At 39.6% G+C, this 22,146-nt stretch overlaps 1 protein-coding gene across 3 annotated transcripts in view; it reads left to right on the top strand.

The window, feature by feature from the left end:
* FILIP1 (filamin A interacting protein 1) overlaps nucleotides 1-6,964 on the top strand; it is a 223,944-nt gene extending 216,980 nt beyond the window's left edge. For all 3 annotated transcript variants that reach the window (XM_005902814.3, XM_070376210.1, XM_014480470.2), the window contains one exon: nucleotides 2,948-6,964. Coding sequence is in view for 1 of the 3 variants with exons in the window: in XM_014480470.2 (XP_014335956.1) it covers nucleotides 2,948-2,988 (41 nt within the window). In the remaining 2 variants the exon portion in view is untranslated. The remainder of the gene's footprint in view (nucleotides 1-2,947) is intronic.
* Nucleotides 6,965-22,146: the final 15,182 nt, after the last annotated feature.

The following is a 22,146-nucleotide window of genomic DNA, read 5'->3' as shown; positions in this document are numbered from 1 at the left end:
CCAATCTCCCAATTTATCCCCCCTCACCATTTGCCCATTGGTAACCATAAAATTGTTTTCTATATCTGTGACTATTTTTGTTTTGTAAACAAGCTCATTTGTATCATTTTTTTAAAGATTCCACATATAAGTGATATAATTTGTTATTTATCTTTCTGTCTGACTTACTTCATTCAGTATGACAATCTCTACCTCTATCCATGTTGCTGCATATGGCATTAGTTTGTGCTTTTAACGGCTGAGTAGGATTCCCTTGTATATATGTACCACTTTTTCTTTATCCACTCCTCTGTCAGTGAACACTTAGGTTGCTTCCATGTCCCAGCCATTGTAAATAGTGCTGCAATGAATACTGGGGTGCATGTATCTTGAAAAGCTATTATTATTACTGAGACTACAAAACTCTAGGATTAGGAGAAGACAAATCTAGGAATTTAGAGGTTTGCACACTTAAGGGGAGAGAAGAAGGTATCACAGTAAAACAAAATATTAGTCCTGCCAGGGACTTGAGAGAGAATTTAGTGAAGAAACAAGGCAAACACATTCTGAATTATATCTGCAATAAGAACAATTCTAGATTTCACTCTTTTAAACATATGTTTCCTGTAGTCTTTTAGGGGAGGAAAATGGGGAAGATACTTGAATTCTGTTAGGGAGGTCTGAGACCTATGTGTTTTTACTCTTTGAAAACGACTCTAAAAAATTAAAAAAAAAAAAAACAGTGTTGAGTAGGAAATAGCATTTTAATTTTTAAATTAAAAAAGAGATCTGATTTTTAACTACATAATATTTTATTTAGTGTTTTCAGTCTTTATCTGAAGATTTTAATTCATTTTTAAATATTGAAAAAAATTGAGGCTAGAACAACTTTCAAAAGACAAAATGAGCTAATGATTTTTCCGAGTTTCTGGTACAGTGAAAAATCACATATATGTCTTAAAAGTTTTGCAAAACATTCATAACTAGTTACTATTAAGTATATAAAAGATTTAAGTATTTCATTTTACTTTGCTTATTTGTTTATCCCAAATTCAATTCAGAAAGGTCAAGAGACGGAGTGGAAATATCTCCACCTAGTGGTCAGTGTGAAGTAAACCTCTAGGTCTACAACATGCTGCTGCTGCTGCTGCTAAGTCGCTTCAGTCGTGTCCGACTCTGTGCGACCCCGTAGACGGCAGCCCACCAGCCTCCCCCGTCCCTGGGATTCTCCAGGCAAGAACACTGGAGTGGGTTGCCATTTCCTTCTCCAATGCAGAAAAGTGAAAGTGAACTAGTGTGCTTCAATTAATGTTTGTGAGCATACCGCATGCTCAGTCGCTAAATCGTGTGGACTCTTTGCAACCCCAAGGACTGTAGGCCACCAGGCTCCTCTGTCCATGGGATTTCCCAGGCCAGAATACTGGAGCGGGTCATTTCCTTCTCTAGGGGATCTTCCCAACCCAGGGATTGAACCTATGTCTCCTGCATCTCCTTCACTGGCAGGCAGATTCTTTACCACTGAGCCACCTGGGAAGCCCGACATTAGTTGCTGCTGCTGCTGCTAAGTCGCTTCAGTCGTGTCCGACTCTGTGCGACCCCATAAACGGCAGCCCACCAGGCTCCCCCGTCCCTGGGATTCTCCAGGCAAGAACACTGGAGTGGGTTGCCATTTCCTTCTCTAATGCATGAAAGTGAAAAGTGAAAGTGAAGTCTCTCAGTCGCGTCCGACTCTTAGCGACCCCATGGACTGCAGCCTACCAGGCTTCGCCATCCATGGGATTTTCCAGGCAAGAGAACTAGAGTGGGGTGCCATTGCCTTCCAAGGAGGCAATACATTTTTCAGGCAGAGAAACCATTTGAGGCTTAGTTATTTATTTCCTCTGCTGTTTATATCATGCTTCATTTTGCTCACCAATGTAGTTCCATGCCCAGCAGTGCATGAGTGCTAAGTGGCTTCAGTCATGTCCGACTCTGCGATCCTATGGATTGGAGCCTGCCAGGGTCCTTTGTCCAGGGGTTGCTCCAGGCCAGAATACTGGAGTGGGTTGCCATGCCTTCCTCCAGGATATCTTCCCCACCCAGTGGTCAAACTGCATCTCTTAGCTCTTCTACATTGGCAGGTAGGTTCTTTACCTCTAGGGCTACCTGGGAAACCCATGCCCAGCAGTGATGGGCATATAGTACCTCAATGACACAATGAAAAGAAAAAAAAAAAAAAAGATACATGTTCATAAAGGCATAAAGGTTAAGATAAAAGTGAAATAAATCAAATAAATATAAATATTACACACTTGTTTTTGCTGGTTCTGTTCTAATTACTATCTCAATCTATTTTTATTTACTTTTATAAAATGAATTTCAATTGAAAAATATATGAAGAATTATAAAGCATCTTCCCAGGTGGATTATACAAAAAGAAGCAGAGACAAGAATGAGTCATCTGTATTTAGCGACTTCTTGGGAATAAATATTATTTATAATAATATAAATATTATTATTCCTGAGAATAAACATAAATATTATCTAGTGACTTCCTGGGAATAAAATAAATATTTCCTTATTAAAATTCAAGACCACAGATATAAAAAAAAATAAAAGTATGTGAATATCATTCAGAACAAAAATTCTAGGAAATAGTCTGGTTTCCATTATGTGACTCATCTATAGTAATTATTGTCTTTGTGTCCGGGGCTTTCCTTGGGTAAAACTGTTCGAATATTGTTAGAATATTAGACATGGTTTCTAAAAGGCTTTAAGAATTTTAGAGGTAAATCTCCTATGTCAATATAAAGAAGTTACCCAAGAATAGGACAGAACTTCCAGAGAAGCTACTGGGTGCATGCACCTGTTTTTGTTTTGTTTAATGCCTATGGTCTGTCAATGAAATGGTATGGTGTTGACCCTCATGTAAACTACTGATGTGAGTTTCAGTCTAATTGAAAATGCTGTATCTTTCTTCTCTTTATAGAAAGCATCATCATCCACCAGTTGCGTATGAACTCAAGATGAAATGGTAAACCAAGCACATACTGGGTGTGCGTATTTCCTCTGAATCCCTGTTGAATGGATAATATATCTCCAGCCCTCCACCATCACTAAGGTCCTCCATGCTACTGATCACTACTGGAAATAATTTCCTTCTTCCAGTGAAATTTTTTTTTTTTGAGGATATAAACATAAAAGCTGAAAATGGTTTTGCTGATAATATAAAAATAGGTAGCAAGAGCAATTCAATCTTTGTGTCAAATTTCTCTTCCTTTGGCAAAGCTTTCAGGTCCACGGGCACATGCTGTGTAATTTATTTTTATAATACACTTTGTAATGTGATTATTTTTTCCTAAAGTGTTTCCTTCTTCATAGTCTATGGCACATGTATTTGTAGACTACACTGTCAGTTCACCAAAGTATTGGTATTGGTGCATTCAAAATCGTAAGCTCTGCTTATTTTCTTCTATCAATTTGCTATTCCTGAAAAAAAAAAGAAAAATAAAGTACAACATTCTATAGGGTAAATTCAAGAGGTAAAACCAAAGCAGGAGGTCCTGGAAGATCTGTTATTATTGTTGTACAATTCTCTGGTTCTGATCATGGTTCACCACTAACAAACAACTGTGATTTAAGAGTTCAATTTTAAATACTTAAGCCAGTTTTTTTTAAAGTTGCTCTTTCTGGTGTTCTGTGCCCAAAACCCTGGATGAATTTGTTTTCATATGGAACAAATTAATAGAAGGAGCTGTGTGAGTTTTACCAGTAAGCCTTAAAGGAACAGCTTTTGCTGACAGTTCTATTGTATGTCTGTTTGCATTATGTACTTACATGTACAGGATGTATAATAAAGACTGTGATATTAGATTATTCCTCACAATCTATCCAAAGGAAAACGTGAAAATAAAAACTGACCTAGATACTATCAGCATTTTTTTAAAAGTGGTAAAAGAAATCCCAAGATACATAAACTTTTTTCTTGATAGCTAGGATTTGGACATGTTTTCATAATCCCCTATAGGTTAGATAATATATTCTTTAAAGATTCAAAGCACAATATGCATTAATCAAATCTCAGTGTCAGACCTGCTGTTGAATTTAGGTTTATGTGAAAATATGCATCAGAAAACTACTTGAAACTCTAATGGTGTAGCTTTTTTTAGAAAAGATTTTGTTAATATGGATATGTTTTCAATAAGGTCTTTAAAAAGATCATTTTGAAGACGAATGAGGAGTTGACACATCAGGTTCTAGGAGCATAAATCATGTATCATGTCACTTTATCGAGATTAAAGAAAGAATGCTTGTTAGCATCACAAGGATAACTAGAAAGCACACAGGCAATACTATTGGCCCATTTCTCTGGTCCACATTACCCAGGTTCCTGAGGCCATGAGGGGAATACACACTGAATCTATGGAACAGAAACATTAGGTTTTAAGGTATACCTTGTGGAATTAGCAAGTCACATTCAGTAGGTATTAAAAATTAAATAACTGTATTTTACGTAAAATCAGTTATGAGTTTTGTAAGTAAGAGAAATGCTACAGTGGGTTTGTCTTAGCATGAATAATTGCGAACGAATCACAGACATGCAGGGCTTTCATGACTGATTAATGAAACTAGAGTGTGTATGTGTGAAGATTTTAAAAATTGTTATGGGTTTTGATTTCTGAAAATGTTTCTGAACTGGCCATTTCAGTGAGAAGGGGGTTTTATTTAGTATTGCTATATTTTTCGACTCACAGTTAAATTCCCTATTTGCCAATGCTTATACTTCTGATGGCAAAAATATTCTGATATACCACAGAATTTATTTTGAAGCAGATAACTTTCTTAACTTGTGAGAATTTTATTACACAAAGAGTGAAAAGGCTAGATGATAAAACTTTAAATATTACTTGATGTTAATTTAAAATATTATGAGTAACTTATGTATATTTGGGTCTAAAGATTTTGTTTCTCCTGCATTTATAATGAAATTTGTAGAGGATGATGGTGTGATCAGGGCAACTCAGATGGTTGCTCTTTTCTGCCCCTGCTATGATTAAGTCCTTTCTTTAAACTCTAATGGAATGTGAGTGACAGATGAGTAAAATTAATCTAAATTAATAAAAAATTGTCTTGACAAAAATAATAAAGTATTAAAAAATGAATAGAAAATAAACACAGAAGTCTTTAGTGAATAAACAAACAAGATCATAAATAGTCATACTCCAACGAAAGTGTGAAAATGTTACTTGCTCAGTCGAGTCTGACCCTTTGTGACCCCATGGGCTGGAGCCCACCTGGCTCCCATGTCCATGGGGTTCTCCAGGCAAGAACACTGGCGTGGGTTGCCATTCCCTTATCAATATCCAACTGAAAAAGCCCCGTGTTCAATCCTGGCACCATCCCAGGCTCACATAATTTCTATATGTTTTATTTTAAGTAAATCTCCAATCATCAGTATGAATGACAATCCATTTTGAATGGAATAATTATGTTTTCTGAAGCAGAGTCATAATCAGTGTTTCCAGATTAAGGTGCATAGTTGAACTAATTCATTATGTTGCCCTTTTCTTTTTGATAGGAGAATGTGTTCTGACAGTATTGATTACAAAGATTTTTTTACAAGTATTTCATAAACATTAAGGTTTGATGAAGTTAGTTGTCAATATTCCAGATATCAGGTGCCTGGAATGGTCACAAAATGTGAAGAATTAATTGTATCTTAGGACGACCATTTGAAAAAAAATCATGATGTGGAATATATAGCTTAAACATTAACAGAAACACCAACGCTATTGAAGTAACTCACAGCTTCTAAAAACCAGTGACAAAGGAAGTATAAAATGGTGTGTTAAACAATGTAATTAATATGGTTGTGCCTTTTTTCTATATACTGTGGTTGAATTTCCCTGGAAATAAATTAAAAGTATAGCTAGAGTAGGGTGTGTTCATGAATGTGATGAGCAACAATTCTAAAAACACCAAAAATGCAAGATGGAAGTTTTTTAAAAAAACATCTGGCACCTGAGGCATATATGTGCCTCTGGACTCCAGTGCTATGCCTCTGCTAAAAATATTAATTAGAAGGCAAAAAAGAAGAACAATAAAAATTGCTGTAATGAATTCATAAAAATGGGGAGAGTTTCGTGGAATTATTTTTGCTTGCTGACCACTAAAATTTTTATTTTCTTAAATTTTCAGCATTTACTACATAACTGATGAAAACTGTATTTGTTACCTAGAGAAAATGTCATATATCCATAAATTTAGACAGAAATGTTTATCGGTGCCGTAACAAGATTCATTTTTTTTTCTGGTGTTGTTTTCTTTTTGTTTGTTCATGTTATTTTGGTAATTTTACCTCACCATTCACAGATTTTGTTATTTGAACAATTCAGGTCTGTATTTATTTAGATTTTTGCTTTAAAAATATCAGATGTTAACTTTTCCAATATGAGAGATTTATAATGTGATCAAATATTCTTAGAAGTCTTGCAGGTCTAATGGATTTTCGAAAGCAAAGGATTGCATTGAAAAGTTTGTGAGCTGCATTCTATTTTCACAGCATTCTCAATTTTGTCTTCTTTAAGTTTTATTAAATCCACGAAAAGCTTATTATTTTTCACTACAGCCAGGTGAATTTGTGGATATATACTTGTCTTTTCTATGAATGTAATATCCTACTTTCATTTTTTTCACAGGCTATTGAAATTACTAAACCAATTAAGACATTCTCTATGTTATTTCCCAAAGCCAACTATGTTTGTCAAAATCTCACCAGGGTGAGAAAAAATAACGATTGTGATACAAAAGCATTTGTGCAATATTCTTTTTTGAATTGGAACATAATAGTTATCAAATTAAAATAATTTAAAATGAATATTTGACCTTCTTTTTACTTAAAATTATTTGCTTTAAAATAGATTTCCCCTCTGCATTTCGTATTTTCTTTAAAATATGGTGTGTTTCAGTGTGAATAAACATAAGTCAAATAGCAGATCTCCCAAAATGAGAGAGGCTTTTTCTCTGTGTTACATCATGGTTTGAGTCCCTACAAGACACCAAGAGATGGAACTGGTTACAGGGTTTCCCTTATCCATTAGTCTCCCCCAAATGCTTTGTCGATCAACATTCAGATACTTCCCACTGCTTTCCACTGTCTGTCTAAAGGTAGATTGCTCAGCAGAGCAAATGCTCCTGAGGTTTTGCCAGCAACTGTCAGCCTGGCCCCCACATAGGCAGCTGGATAATGGTTTCAGAAAAGTGGGATGGGGATAATGGTGGGGTTGTGCTCTGATCTCTTTATTTGCCAGCCTTGTGCCAGAAATGGTGATCCCTTGCCATAGCCAATCTGAAACTTATCTTTGCCTTATTTGAGACAAAGGAATGGGTTTCTCTTATTTATTATTTAAAGATACACATATCCAAAAACCAGGCAAGGCTGCTGTCTACACAAAGATGCCTTCCACAGGAAAGCTGCAGATGTTAGGAGTCTTGACCACAAGAACAGCTCTTTGGCTTCTCTTCTTGGAGGTGTGGAGCCCTTTGGGGTACATGGTTTAAGAGCACTTGCCAAAAGACTGTTTATTTCATGACTTCCCAAGAGAAGAGGTCCAGGCTTTCCATCATATATGCTCAAATAGATTATCGTCTCTGAGCCCTGAGCTAGAGTCACTTTTAATGAGAACAGGTGCTTCCCCTAGGTATAGAGAAACCAGAGCAACTTATCTGGGCTTTATGTTTGTTGGCAATAGGGCACACTGCACAAAACTGTTTTATTTTTTCTTGAATGTCATTAAACTCCACATTTATAATTTGTATTCAGTGAATCCCAAGGAACCTATTGTTGCTGCTTAGTCACTAAGTCATGTCCGAGTGACCCTGGACTGTAGCCTGTCAGGTTCCTCTGTCCATGGGATTCTCCAGGCAAGAAGACTGGAGTGGATTGCCTTTTCCTTCTCCAGGGGATCTTCCTGACCCTTGAAAGATGTCAATCAGCTGGAGCAACCCTAGTGACTGCAACTTTCCTGGCACAGCCAGATCACAACCTGATCCACAGAAAACAGTAGGAACCCAGTTCTCTGCAGTGCCCAATTTTTTAAAAAGATAATCAGTTCTTTAGTTTTGCCTGGCATTATTTCTAGCATCTCTTTCAGAGATAAGCACCTCTAAGAATAAAGTCTTTCTTTTTCTTTCTCTTCAGGAGTCCTTTTTTCTCTTTCTGCCTTATGTTGACTAGCACTAGGACAAAATGCTGTATCTCTAGTTTGACTATAAGTTTCTCAAGGGCAGGACTTGCATATTCTCAGAGTGAATACAAGATACTGAATAAATGTTTGCAAAGGGCAATATAATTCCTTCTCCCAGCTGCCTTGCCTCATGGTTTTCCATGACCATAAGCACATAGTCAGTTGGGGTTTTTCTGACTGACTCTCACTCCCGTTTGTCTCTCCTCCTTGAGAGTGAGGCACGTGCATAGTCAAAACGGCAGCGTGCTTTGTAGGCACTTGGTAATTGACTCCTAATCCCAAAGAGCTGCTCCTTTAGCAGTGTGTTCTGGGCTAGATCGTCCTCACCAAATTGACTTGCCTGGTGATTCTTCCCTTGCAGAAGCCTCTGTACCCACTGAAGTTTTCAGAGGCAGAATATCTGGATGAAACAAAAGTCTCAACACTCATTGACTCACTCTGCAGGGACAAAAGGCCCTCATTTTATCAGATCACCAGATGGTCTAGGCTACCAAAACAAGGGAGATGTATTCAGCCATTTTTGAGACACAAAGGAAGCAAGCATTGGTTCCCACATAGAGCATTAGTGCAAGTAGTCAGTGGGACAAGGGGACTCTCTAAGCTAACAAACCAAGCATCTCCCAGAAGAGGAGGGTACCAGACAACTCTGTTCATAGGGAAATTGTGACCTGCTAAGATCTTGCTTAAGAAAAGGAGCATGGTCACCGAGGGTATATATACAGTTTTGCAAAACATTAATAACAAGTGCAGTATAAGGTTTAACTTTCTCTATGTCCCTTTATCTTTTGTTCTATTCTCTCCTGGGTGAAGTGAAAGTCACTCAGTCATGTCCAACTCTTTATGACCCCATGGAGTATACAATCCATGGAATTCTCTAGGCCAGAATACTGGAATGGGTACCCTTTCCCTTCTCCAGGGGATCTTCCCAACCCAGGGATTGAATCCAGGTCTCCCAAATTGCAGGCAGATTCGTCACCAGCTGAGCCACAAGGGAAACCCAAGAATACTGGACTGGGTAGCCTATCGCTTCTCCAGCGGATCTTCCCGACCCAGGAATCGAACTGGGGTCTCCTGCATTGCAGGTGGATTCTTTACCAACTGAGAGAGGGAAGCCCTCTCTCCTGGGTGGAGAACCACAATATCACTCAGATCTTAGGATCCATTTCCTCACAGTTTAGTTTTTGACATCATAAAGAGGATAAGGTGTGGTACCTCCTCAGACCCCCTATAAGACCCTGAACACAATTTTATATGCCACTGACCTCATTATTTTTCAATTGTTTGTTGGTAAATTGTCTTTCTCACGCAAATGTGAGTTCATTCAAAGTAGATCAAGTTAATTCAACAAGTTTATTGAGTTCCTTTTATGTCCCAGTTCCCTTGACAGATATTGGAGATATAGTAATTAACAAAAACATCTCTGACCTTGAGAAGCTTATACCTAGTAGGAAAGACAGGTATAGAAAGATACTTTTTGCTACTATGGTAAGTGCAAGTATAGAGATATGTATATATTACCACATGCTCAGAGAACAATTCCTAGCTCAGTCTGAGGGGACAAAGACTTGAACAGGCCACTGTCCTGAATCTTGAAGTTTGAGTAGGAATTAGCTAGCAAGGCAGTTTCAGTGGAGGAGAGGTCTGAATTCTGGGAGCACTGGGTCACTGAGTATCTGGGTGTTGAAGACAGTGAGTGCAGATTTTTCCTCCCAGGAGATTTGGTGACAAAAAAAATGATGTGGTGGAACAGTGTGCCAAACCTTGTTCCTTACAGTGTGCTTGTCAGCGAGAAATCCCGGGAGGGCTTGATGTTTGTTGTCTTGAATATTCAGTTCCAGTTACTAAAATGGAACTAATCAGGCTCAGTAAAAATTGACTTTCACTTTTAAGTTCATCTTATGAAAGTCATCCTTCAAGTATACGTTAAAGTTACTTTAAAGAAATAAATGGGGCTTCCCTGGTGGCTCAGAGGTAAAGAATCCACCTGGCAATGCAGGAGTCATGGGTTCTGAACCGGGAAGATCCCACATGCCGCAGAGCAATGAAGCCTGTGCACCACAATTGTTGAGCCTGTGCTCTGGAGCCCGGGAGCCACAACCATGTGAGCCCATGGGCCGCAACTTCTGAAGCCCGCTGCCCAAGAGCCCACGCTCTGCGACAAGAGAAGCCACTGCAATGAGAAGCCTGCACACTGAAACTGGAGAGCAGCCCCTACTCACTACAATGAGATAAAAAGCCATGCAGCACAGCCACATATAAATAAGTAAATAAAAATCATTTTAAAAAATGAGTAACTTAATAGATAGTAGTGGCCCAAGTGTTTCAAAAAAAAAAAAACAAACAAAGAAAGATGAAATGCCTGCAATACCCATTCCCTCCAAACTTCCAACAACTTAGTATTTGGAGTAATGGCACAAAGTAAGTTCAAGTCTAAAAACAGTCCAACATGTGATTTGTAAGAGATTAATATTTTTAAGATTCTACTTTCCTGCATCTCTTGAATGATTCTCACGGAGTAAGTAAAGTCTCTTTCCTTCATAGCCCTTCCCCTTTGAAAAAATAATTTCACTGTTACACATATGTCAGTTGGCTGTCAAACAAGAAACTGTAATGTTGCATTTGAAAGGAAGACCTTATCTATAACTAATGGCACCCATAATTGATAATTGATGGAAAAATACATACCATGGGAAGTAACTGACAAGGTTCTACACAATGGAGGGAAGATCCCCTGGTGGCTCAGATGGTAAAGACTCTGCCTTCAGTGCAGGAGACTTGGGTTCAATCCCTCCCTTGGGAGGATCCCCTGGAGAAGGGAATGGCAACCCAGTCCAGTATTCTTGCTGGAAAACCCGATGAATAGAGGAGCCTGGCAGGCTATGTAGTTAATGGGGTCACAAAGAGTCAGACACGACTGAGTAACTAAGCAAGCCACACGGTGGAAGTTATGGAGCCTGAGGTTTCATTAGAATTGTATTCTTTCATTTAAGGAGTGTGTAGAATTATGAGACTACACTTGATCTTAGCTAAAAGGCCGAGAAACGATGTAGAACTATGAGAAATGGAACCTTATTTCCTTCCCCAAACAAAGTTCTTAGACCTCCTACTAGGAATTTTGGTGTCATTATCTTTCCTCTAATGAAATTAACCATTAAAGTATCTTGTTTGACTTGTCTTTCTGACTACTGTTTTCGGTTATTCATGGATTTGCAAAATCTTTATCACAGTCAATGACCTCAGGCTAATTAGACAATCTCAGTGTGAGAACAAAAGGATTTTCTTAAATGCCTATCTGAAAGTTTAGTAAATACCCTACATAAAAAGCAGAAAAAGATTAACTTTAAAAACAGTTTGGATCAAGTTCTGTTGCAATAAATACAAGAAATCAGATTATATTCCTGATGAAAAATTAATCAATACAGTAAGTCCCCTACATACAAACGAGGCCTGTTTCGAGAGTGCATTCGTAAGTGCAATTTGTATCAAAGTCCAAGTTAGCCTCGGTTAACTAACTAGTTAAGTAACACATGTGGCTATATAGTACTGTACCATAATAGGTTTATAATACTTTTCACAAATAATACATAAAAAACAAACACAAAAATAAAGAAAACATTTTTAATCTTACAGTACAGTACCTTAAAAGTAGAGTAGTATGCCAGATGCACACAGGGGCTGGCATCAAGTGAACAGGCAAGAAGAGTCGCTGACTGGAGGAGGGAGACGGGGTGGGAGATGGCAGAGCTGAAGGATCGTCAGCGATGGGAGACAGAGGGAAAGCTGCAATTTCACTCCCCCCTGACATTGATGGTACAGGTTCTGGTTCCTTACTGGGTTCAGTTCTGCCCATCCTTTAGAAAAAATGATCCAATGACGTCTGGGTAGTAGATCTTTTTTCTCAACATAGATGACATTGGATTGCATTCTGCAATCTTTGTGTACCATTCCACGTTTGGGTCCCGTGCCTCAAAAGCTAACAGTGTCTCCTCTGGGACCTCCCTGGTGTCCAATGGCTGAGACTTTGCACCTGATGCAAGGGGCCCGGGTTTGGCCCTGTGTCCAAGAACTACATCCTGCATGCTGCAACTAAGATTTCACATGCTACAACTACAGATACACACAAACATGGAGGACTCTGCTTGCTGCAAATAAGACCCGGCACAGCCAATAAAATAGTAAAAAAATAAAATTATCAGTGCCTCCTCAAATAGAGAAAATCCCCTTCCTATTTCTTGTGTCATAAATTTCTTTAGTTACTTGTTCTTCCTCTTGTCTCCCTTTGTTCTTTCTTTGGGCCTCCATTCCATCAGGTCTTCCTTAGTAAGCTCCTCGTGCTGCACAGTAAGAAGTTCAATGAAGATATCCTCTTGCAAATCTCGCTTGAAGTAAAGACACTGTGCTACTGTGCTCTATACAGTACTGTGCATTAAAGTACACAAAAGCACAGCTACTTGCAGAGGATGCACGCACGTGACAGTGTGTTCCAGACACGTGACGTGATTGGACACATGAAAGCATGTTTGCATCTTTAAAACTTCAAAACTTGAAAGTTTGTATGTAGGGGACTTAACCGTAGTCAATCTAAGGAAAAAAATGGAAAATTTTATTTGAGCCAGCCTGAGGATTATAACCCAGCAGTCCTTGAGAAAGCTCTGAGGACTGCTCTGTCTGGTAGAATGGTAAACTCCAACCCACTCCAGTATTCTCACCTGGAAAATCCCATGGACAGAGGAGCCTGGCGGGGTACCGTCCATAGGGTCAAAAAGAGTTGGACGGGACTTAGCGACTAAACAGCAACAACAATTGATCATACAGGCTCCTTTAAGTTGGCTCTCCTGGAAAATGTTATAAGCAATCTCAAATTAAACTTTCAAAGACATCAAGGCTGGGAAAGCATGTCAAGGGCCTGCCATAGGATTCCGCGATAGCTATAGACTTGAATGTATTCCTCTCTTCTCAAAGTGAAAGTGAAAGTGAAGTCACTCAGTCATGTCTGACTCTTTGTGACCCCATGGACTGTAGCCTACCAGGCTCCTCAGTCCGTGGAATTTTCCAGGCAAGAGTACTGGAGTGGGTTGCCATTTCCTTCTCCAGGCGATCTTCCCAACCCAGGGATTGAACCCCGGTCTCCCGCATTGCAGGCAGACGCTTTACCGTCTGAGCCACCAGTTCAATTCAGTCGCTCAGCTGTGTCCAACTCTTTGCGACTCCATGAGTCCCAGCATGCCAGGCCTCCCTGTCCATCACCAACTCCCGGAGTTCACTCAGACTCATGTCCATCGAGTCAGTGATGCCATCCAGCCATCTCATCCTCTGTCGTCCCCTCCTCCTCCTGCCCCCAATCCCTCCCAGCATCAGAGTCTTTTCCAATGAGTCAACTCTTCACATAAGGTGACCAAAGTACTGGCGTTTCAGCTTTAGCATCATTCCTTCCAAAGAAATCCCAGGGCTGATCTTCAGAATGGACTGGTTGGATCTCCTTGCAGTCCAAGGGACTCTTCAAGAGTCTTCTCCAACACCACAGTTCAAAAGCATCAATTCTTCTGCACTCACCTTTCTTCACAGTCCAACTCTCACATCCATACATGACCACTGGAAAAACCATAGCCAGGACTAGATGGACCTTTGTTGACAAAGTAATGTCTCTGCTTTTCAATATGCTATCTATGTTGGTCATAACTTTTCTTCCAAGGAGTAAGCGTCTTTTAATTTCATGGCTGCAGTCACCATCTGCAGTGATTTTGGAGCCCCCCAAAATAAAGTCTGACACTGTTTCCACTGTTTCCCCATCTATTTCCCAGGAAGTGATGGGGCCAGATGCCATGATCTTAGTTTCTGAATGTTGAGCTTTAAGCCAACTTTTTCACTCTCCTCTTTCACTTTCATCAAGAGGCTTTTTAGTTACTCTTCACTGTCTGCCATAAGGGTGGTGTCATCTGCATATCTGAGGTTACTGATATTTCTCCGGCAATCTTGATTCCAGCTTGTGCTTCTTCCAGCCCAGCATTTCTCATGATGTACTCTGCATAGAAGTTAAATAAACAGGGTGACAATATACAGCCTTGACATACTCCTTTTCCTATTTGGAACCAGTCTGTTGTTCCATGTCCACTTCTAACTGTTGCTTCCTGACCTGTATATAGGTTTCTAACGAGGCAGGTCAGGGGGTCTGGTATTCCCATCTCATTCAGAATTTTCCACAGTTTATTGTGATCCACACAGTCAAAGGCTTTGGCATAGTCAATAAAGCAGAAATAGATGTTTTTCTGGAACTCTCTTGCTTTTTTGATGATCCAGCAGATGTTGGCAATTTGATCTCTGGTTCCTCTGCCTTTTCTAAAACCAGCTTGAACATCTGGAAGTTCACGATTCACGTATTGCTGAAGCCTGGCTTGGAGAATTTTGAGCATGACTTTACTAGCATGTGAGATGAGTGCAATTGTGCGGTAGTTTGAGCATTCTTTGGCATTGCCTTTCTTTGGGACTGGAATGAAAACTGACCTTTTCCAGTCCTGTGGCCACTGCTGAGTTTTCCAAATTTGCTGGCATATTGAGTGTAGCACTTTCACAGCATCATCTTTCAGGATTTGAAATACCTCAACTGGAATTCCATCATCTCCACTAGCTTTGTTCGTAGTGATGCTTTCTAAGGCCCACTTGACTTCACATTCCAGGATGTCTGGCTCTAGGTGAGTGATCACACCATCGTGATTATCTTGGTCATGAAGATCTTTTTTTGTACAGTTCCTCTGTGTATTCTTGCCACCTCTTCTTAATATCTTCTGCTTCTGTTAGGTCCATACCATTTCTGTCCTTTATCGAGCCCATCTTTGCATGAAATGTTCCCTTGGTATCTCTAACTTTCTTGAAGAGATCTCTAGTCTTTCCCATTCTGTTGTTTCCTCTATTTCTTTGCATTGATCACTGAGGAAGGCTTTCTTTTCTCTTCTTGCTATTCTTTGGAACTCTGCATTCAGATGCTTATCTCTTTCCTTTTCTCCTTTGCTTTTTGCTTCTCTTCTCTTTACAGCTATTTGTAAGGCCTCCCCAGACAGCCATTTTGCTTTGTTGCATTTCTTTTCCATGAGGATGGTCTTGATCCCTGTCTCCTGTACAATGTCACAAACCTCCATCTATAGTTCATCAGGCACTCTATCTACAGATCTAGTCCCTTAAATCTATTTCTCACTTCCACTGTATAATCATAAGGGATTTGATTCAGGTCATACCTGAATGGTCTAGTGGTTTTCCCTGCTTTCTTCAATTTCAGTCTGAATTTGGCTGAATAAGGAGTTCATGATCTGAGCCACAGTCAGCTCCCGATCTTATTTTTGTTGTCTGTACAGAGCTTCTCCATCTTTGGCTGCAAAGCATATAATCAATCTGATTTCAGTGTTGACCATCTGGTGATGTCCACGTGTAGAGTCTTCTCTTGTGTTTTTGGAAGAGGGTGTTTGCTATGACCAGTGCATTTTCTTGGCAAAACTCTATTAGTCTTTGCCCTGCTTCATATCTGGTCTGAGCCACCAGGGAAGCCCAAAAGGGGATGCTGTGGCTGCCTGGGCCAGGAAGTCCTCAACAAATCTTGACATTCTTACATGTGCCAGGAGGTAGCCTTTCTTATTCACCTGATGAGGTTGCTGGGAACCTAAGACTTTGCAACTTCTGGAGACAACAGGGAGAAAGGAAAGATAAATGTTACAGTTTCACTTAGAAAGGTATAATTTATCAAATTGCTGTAAGCTATAATTAGCTTAGCTTCCCTTGTGGCTCAGACAGTAAAGCAGCTGCCTATAATGCAGGAGACCTGGGTTTGATCCCTGGGTTGGGAAGATCCTCTGGAGAAGGCAATGGCACCCCACTCCAGTACTCTTGCCTGGAAAATCCCATGGACAGAGGAGCCTGGTGGGCTACAGTCCATGGGGTTGCAAAGAGTTGGACATGACTGAGTGACTTCATTTCTCTTCATAATTAGCTTAAGGGGAAGGGTTTCCTTATAGCTCGTCACAATAAATACATTTGGTTCATAAGCAAAGCACAGTGATATAGGTTTTTGAGACAAAGGGTTATATTTCAAATGTATTGACAGTTTATACAATCCAGATCTGCATGTACAAAATGATTAGTGGATCATCTTGGCCCTTTACAAGAATAAGAGGAAAGGTTTACTCCTAAGGAGGTGTGGCTAATGCAGATTCACAATACACACCAAAGGGGAGCGAAGAGGCTCAAATAAGCAGAGGAAAATTTTTACGTTCAAATTTTTGTCTTGTCATGAAATATGACTTTATTTCATCAATTCCCCCTCTTATATCATTAATCTTTTAATGGAAAGCATTAGGTGAATAAACATTTGGTCCCTCAATGCCAGGATTGTTGCTTACCTGTCCTGGCTCTATTATGTCCCTTCATGTTGCATCTTTATGGCTTGGTTCTTTCTTTCCTTTTAGGGTGTTGTACTAGTGAGATGTCTGGCATGGACTAGTGGTAAATTCCAAGTTGTCCAATAGGACTTACGTCAGTGTTACCTCACATGTGCGTTTTTCATGTTCATTAATTTTTTGAGAACTATGGATGTGGTCAGCAGCGTCAAGCTTTTAGGTATCATTATTTTAATAGGAGTAGGTGATATACAGTGCAAAAGGCAAGAAACTGTCACTTTGTAAGTCACAACAACTGTAATCAAAATTGTCAATTGGAGTAACGTCATTAAACAAAGGTTTAAGCCAAGATCCTTGTGTGTGTGTGTGTGTGTTAGTTGCTCATTTGTGTCCAACTCTTTGCAACCCCATGGACTGCAGCCCAACAGGCTCCTCTGTCCATGGAATTCTCCAAGCAAAAATACTGGAGTAGGTAGCCATTCCAAACCATTTCCTCATATTACCACTAAACTGGGAAAACAATCATTCAGAACAGAAATTTGATTCTTCATATGTGTCGTGAGTTACACCAGAAGACATAGCAAGTATAAAAATTCAACATGCATTATGCATTATATCATCAGTTTCCTTAATTTGTAAAAAAAATGCACTGGTCATAGCAAACACCCTCTTCAAACAACACAAGAGAAGACTTTACACATGGAAATTACCAGATGGTCAACACCAAAATCAGATTGATTATATGCTTTGCAGCCAAAGATGGAGAAGCTCTATACAGTCAACAAAAACAAGACTAGGAGCTGACTATGGCTCAGATCATGAACTCCTTATTGCCAAATTCAGACTGAAATTCAAGAAAGTAGGGAAAACCACTAGACTATTCAGGTATGACCTGAATCCCTTACGATTATACAGTGGAAGTGAGAAATAGATTTAAGGGACTAGATCTGATAGACAGAGTGCCTAAAGAACTATGGAATGAGGTTCGTGACATTGTACAGGAGACAGGGATCAAGACCATCCCCACGGAAAGAACTACAAGAAAGCAAAATGGCTGTCTGGGGAGGCCTTACAAATAGCTGTGAAGAGAAGAGAAGCAAAAAGCAAAGGAGAAAAGGAGAGATAAGCATCTGAATACAGAGTTCCAAAGAATAGCAAGGAGAGATAAGAAAGCCTTCCTCAGTGATCAATGCAAAGAAATAGAGGAAAACAATAGAATGGGAAAGACTAGAGATATCTTAGAGAAAATTAGAGATACCAAGGGAACATTTCATGCAAAGATGGGCTCGATAAAGGACAGAAATGGTATGGACCTAACAGAAGCAGAAGATATTAAGAAGAGGTGGCAAGAATACACAGAGGAACTGTACAAAAAAGATCTTCATGACCCAGATAATCATAATGGTGTAATCACTCACCTAGAGCCAGACATCCTGGAATGTGAAGTCAAGTGGGCCTTAGAAAGCATCACTACAAACAAAGCTAGTGGAGGTGATGGAATTCCAGTTGAGCTGTTTGAAATCCTGAAAGATGATGCTGTGAAAGTGCTACACTCAATATGCCAGCAAATTTGGAAAACTCAGCAGTGGCCACAGGACTGGAAAAGGTCAGTTTTCATTCCAGTCCCAAAGAAAGGCAATGCCAAAGAATGCTCAAACTACTGCACAATTGCACTCATCTCACACGCTAGTAAAGTAATGCTCAAAATTCTCCAAGCCAGGCTTCAGCAATACGTGAATCGTGAACTTCCAGATGTTCAAGCTGGTTTTAGAAAAGGCAGAGGAACCAGAGATCAAATTGCCAACATCTGCTGGATCATCGAAAAAGCAAGAGAGTTCCAGAAAAACATCTATTTCTGCTTTATTGACTATGCCAAAGCCTTTGACTGTGTGGATCACAATAAACTGTGGAAAATTCTGAAAGAGATGGGAATACCAGATCACCTGACCTGCCTCTTGAGAAATTTGTATGCAGGTCAGGAAGCAACAGTTAGAAGTGGACATGGAACAACAGACTGGTTCCAAATAGGAAAAGGAGTACATCAAGGCTGTATATTGTCACCCTGTTTATTTAACTTCTATGCAGAGTACATCATGAGAAACACTGGACTGGAAGAAGCACAAGCTGGAATCAAGATTGCCGGGAGAAATATCAGTAACCTCAGATATGCAGATGACACCACCCTTATGGCAGAAAGTGAAGAGGAACTAAAGAGCCTCTTGATGAAAGTGAAAGTGGAGAGTGAAAAATTTGGCTTAAAGCTCAACATTCAGAAACTAAGATCATGGCATCTGGTCCCATCACTTCCTGGGAAATAGATGGGGAAACAGTGGAAATAGCGTCAGACTTTATTTTTGGGGGCTCCAAAATCACTGCAGATGGTGACTGCAGCCATGAAATTAAAAGACGCTTACTCCTTGGAAGGAAAGTTATGACCAACATAGATAGTGTGAAAAGCAGAGACATTACTTTGCCAACAAAGGCCCGTCTAGTCAAGGCTATGGTTTTTCCTGTGGTCATGTATGGATATGAAAGTTGGACTGTGAAGAAAGGTGAGTGCCGAAGAATTGATGCTTTTGAACTGTGGTGTTGGAGAAAACTCTTGCGAGTACTTTGGACTGCAAGGAGATCCAACCAGTCCATTCTGAAGGAGATCAGCCCTGGGATTTCTTTGGAAGGAATGATGCTAAAGCTGAAACTCCAGTCCTTTGGCCACCTCATGTGAAGAGTTGACACACTGGAAAAGACTCTGATGCTGGGAGGGTTTGGGGGCAGGAGGAGAAGGGGACGACAGAGGATGAGATGGCTGGATGGCATCGCAGACTCGATGGACGTGAGTCTGAGTGAACTCCGGGAGTTGGTGATGGACAGGGAGGCCTGGTGTGCTGCGATTCATGGGGTCGCAAAGAGTCGGACATGACTGAGCGACTGAACTGAACTGAACTCCCTCATTTTGTAAGACCACTTTTCTCATCATAGAGACTTCAGAACTGGGCAAACTATTGGCTTGATGACTGTCATTCACAGTTTGCTCAGTAAGTTTTGTTAAAGCCACTATGTGATTAATGATATCTTCCATTCCAAGTGACGGAATGAATATACTGGCCAAATGATCATACCATTGGAAAACTGATAGAAAATCAGCATGCAAACATCAAAGGCAGATTGACAAGCACTGTTTCCAAGGCTACACATAGGGGACCTTGACCTCAAAAGAAACCAACTCTGCATATTCCTAACCAACCTGGGGAGAGCCAAGGCCATAAACTTGTTCCACAAATCTACTGGTCCTTTTAGGAACTACCCAATATTTAACATCTGGTGAAAAGGAATATTTTTGGCCAGGTTCAAAGCAGGTTAAATTGGCCACGTAATAAGATCCCACTTAGTAATATTGGCAGTAATAGTAGCTTGCATGGTAGTAGAGCTTCTTTCTCCTAAGCTAAAATGTCTAAGGGCCATTCAACTAGAACCTTGGAGAGGAGAAATCTACCAAGGTAACCTAGGAATACTGAATGCAGGTAATTGGCCACACGTCCACCAACTGGATTGATTTTTGAAATTTGCAAATGACTGAGCCCAAGGAATAAATACATTTTGTTCATAAGTAAGATATGAACAATTATCAAAGTAATTAGTACATAGTCCTGGTCCAGTGACTTGGGTCAGCTGTCTAGTTCAGAAGATGTCATCATTTTGTCCTGGTCTGGTAGTGTTGGTCTAAGTTGAAGTTGGGTGTCAGAAACAGGAGTTGCAATTACACAGGCTGTTTTAAGTTGGCTAAGCTGGAAATTTTTATAAGGAATCTCAAAATAAACTTTTAAGAGGCATCAAGGCTGGGAAAATCATGTCAAAGACTTGCCATCACATTCTGCCTGCAATAGCTACAGACTGTCTTCTTAAGGTCCTCAAGATATCTTGCAATTCCTGCACCTGCCAGGAAGTGGCCTTTCTTATTCACCTGATAAGGCTGCTGGGAACCTAAGAGTTTTCTATTTCTGGAGAGAACAGTTAGAGAGAAAAGATAAATGTTACAATTCTACTTACAAAGGCATAATTTACCAAATTGTTGTAAGTCATAATTAACTCAAGGGAATGATTAAAAATCAGTAATATTTCAGATAAAAAAACACAAAAATATTATAACTATATTCATCATTTCCCTCAGTCCTATGTGACTAATTCTTGATCTTAATAGTTAACAATTTTATGAAGCCATCAGGTTTTTCCATTAGAATTCTTTCATTTCTTACCCAGTTCAGCACTATGACCTAAAAGTTATCAGAAGCTTGTGTTTGTCATAAAGTTCTTTCTATGAATCTTCTTGAAGATCAAGTATTTGTGTGTGTGTGTGTGTGTGTGTGTTTGCAAAAACATCAGTAAAACAATAACTATAAATGACAAAAGACTTGGCAAGGTTAGAAAGCTGATTACAATGTAATTGACAAAGTTGGTTATTGCTGTGGCAAAAGACATATTAGGATAATAGTAGAATTATTACTGCTAACATTTTACTAGGACACAATCAACTTTTACGAATTTCACACACTCTCTAGAACATTCATATCATGACGTTTACCTAATACAACATAAGAAGGTTATTAGCACTCACTGGACAACATTTTCTGTGTAATTTAACACACCAAATAAGACCAAATCTTACTGAGAAAACAAATTTTTTGAGGTGTTCCAGGGGCCCTTTAGAAAGTCACAGAGGTCAATGAAACCTCAATTAGAATCTGATCTTTGAGAAGTTTGTCAAAAATATCAAAAGATTTCGAAACAGTCAAAAAGATCATAGGTCATTGTGGGACAATGCTTATTTTCTTAACCAAAGTTAACAATAAGTAACAAAAGTCTACAAGCAATAAATGCTGGAGAGGGTGTGAAGAAAAGGGAACCCTCTTACATTGTTGGTGGGAATGCAAACTAGTACAGCCACTATGGAGAACAGTGTGGAGATTCCTTAAAAACTGGAAATAGAACTGCCTTATGACCCAGCAATCCCACTGCTGGGGATACACACCGAGGAAACCAGAATTGAAAGAGACACATGTACCCCAATGTTCATCGCAGCACTGTTTATAATAGCCAGGACATGGAAGCAACCTAGATGTCCATCAGCAGAGGAATGGATAAGAAAGCTGTGGTACATATACACAATGGAGTATTACTCAGCCATTAAAAAGAATACATTTGAATCAGTTCTAATGAGGTGGATAAAACTTGAGCCTATTATACAGAGTGAAGTAAGCCAGAAAGAAAAACACCAATACAGTATACTAACGCATATATACGGAATTTAGAAAGATGGTAACGATAACCCTGTATGCAAGACAGCAAAAGAGACACTGATGTATAGAACAGTCTTTTGTACTCTGTGGGAGAGGGAGAAGGTGGGATGATGTGGGAGAACGGCATTGAAACATGTACAATATCATATATGAAATGAATTGCCAGTCCAGGTTCGATGCATGCCCCAGGATGCTTGGGGTTGGTGCACTGGGATGACCCAGAGGGATGGTATGGGGAGGGAGGGGGGCTCAGGATGGGGAACATGT

Source organism: Bos mutus, chromosome 9 (genome assembly GCF_027580195.1).
Source record: "Bos mutus isolate GX-2022 chromosome 9, NWIPB_WYAK_1.1, whole genome shotgun sequence".
Classification (NCBI taxonomy): Eukaryota; Metazoa; Chordata; class Mammalia; order Artiodactyla; family Bovidae; genus Bos; species Bos mutus.
The sequence above is the reverse complement of the archived record's forward strand: the minus strand, read 5'-3'. Positions and strand labels throughout refer to the sequence as shown.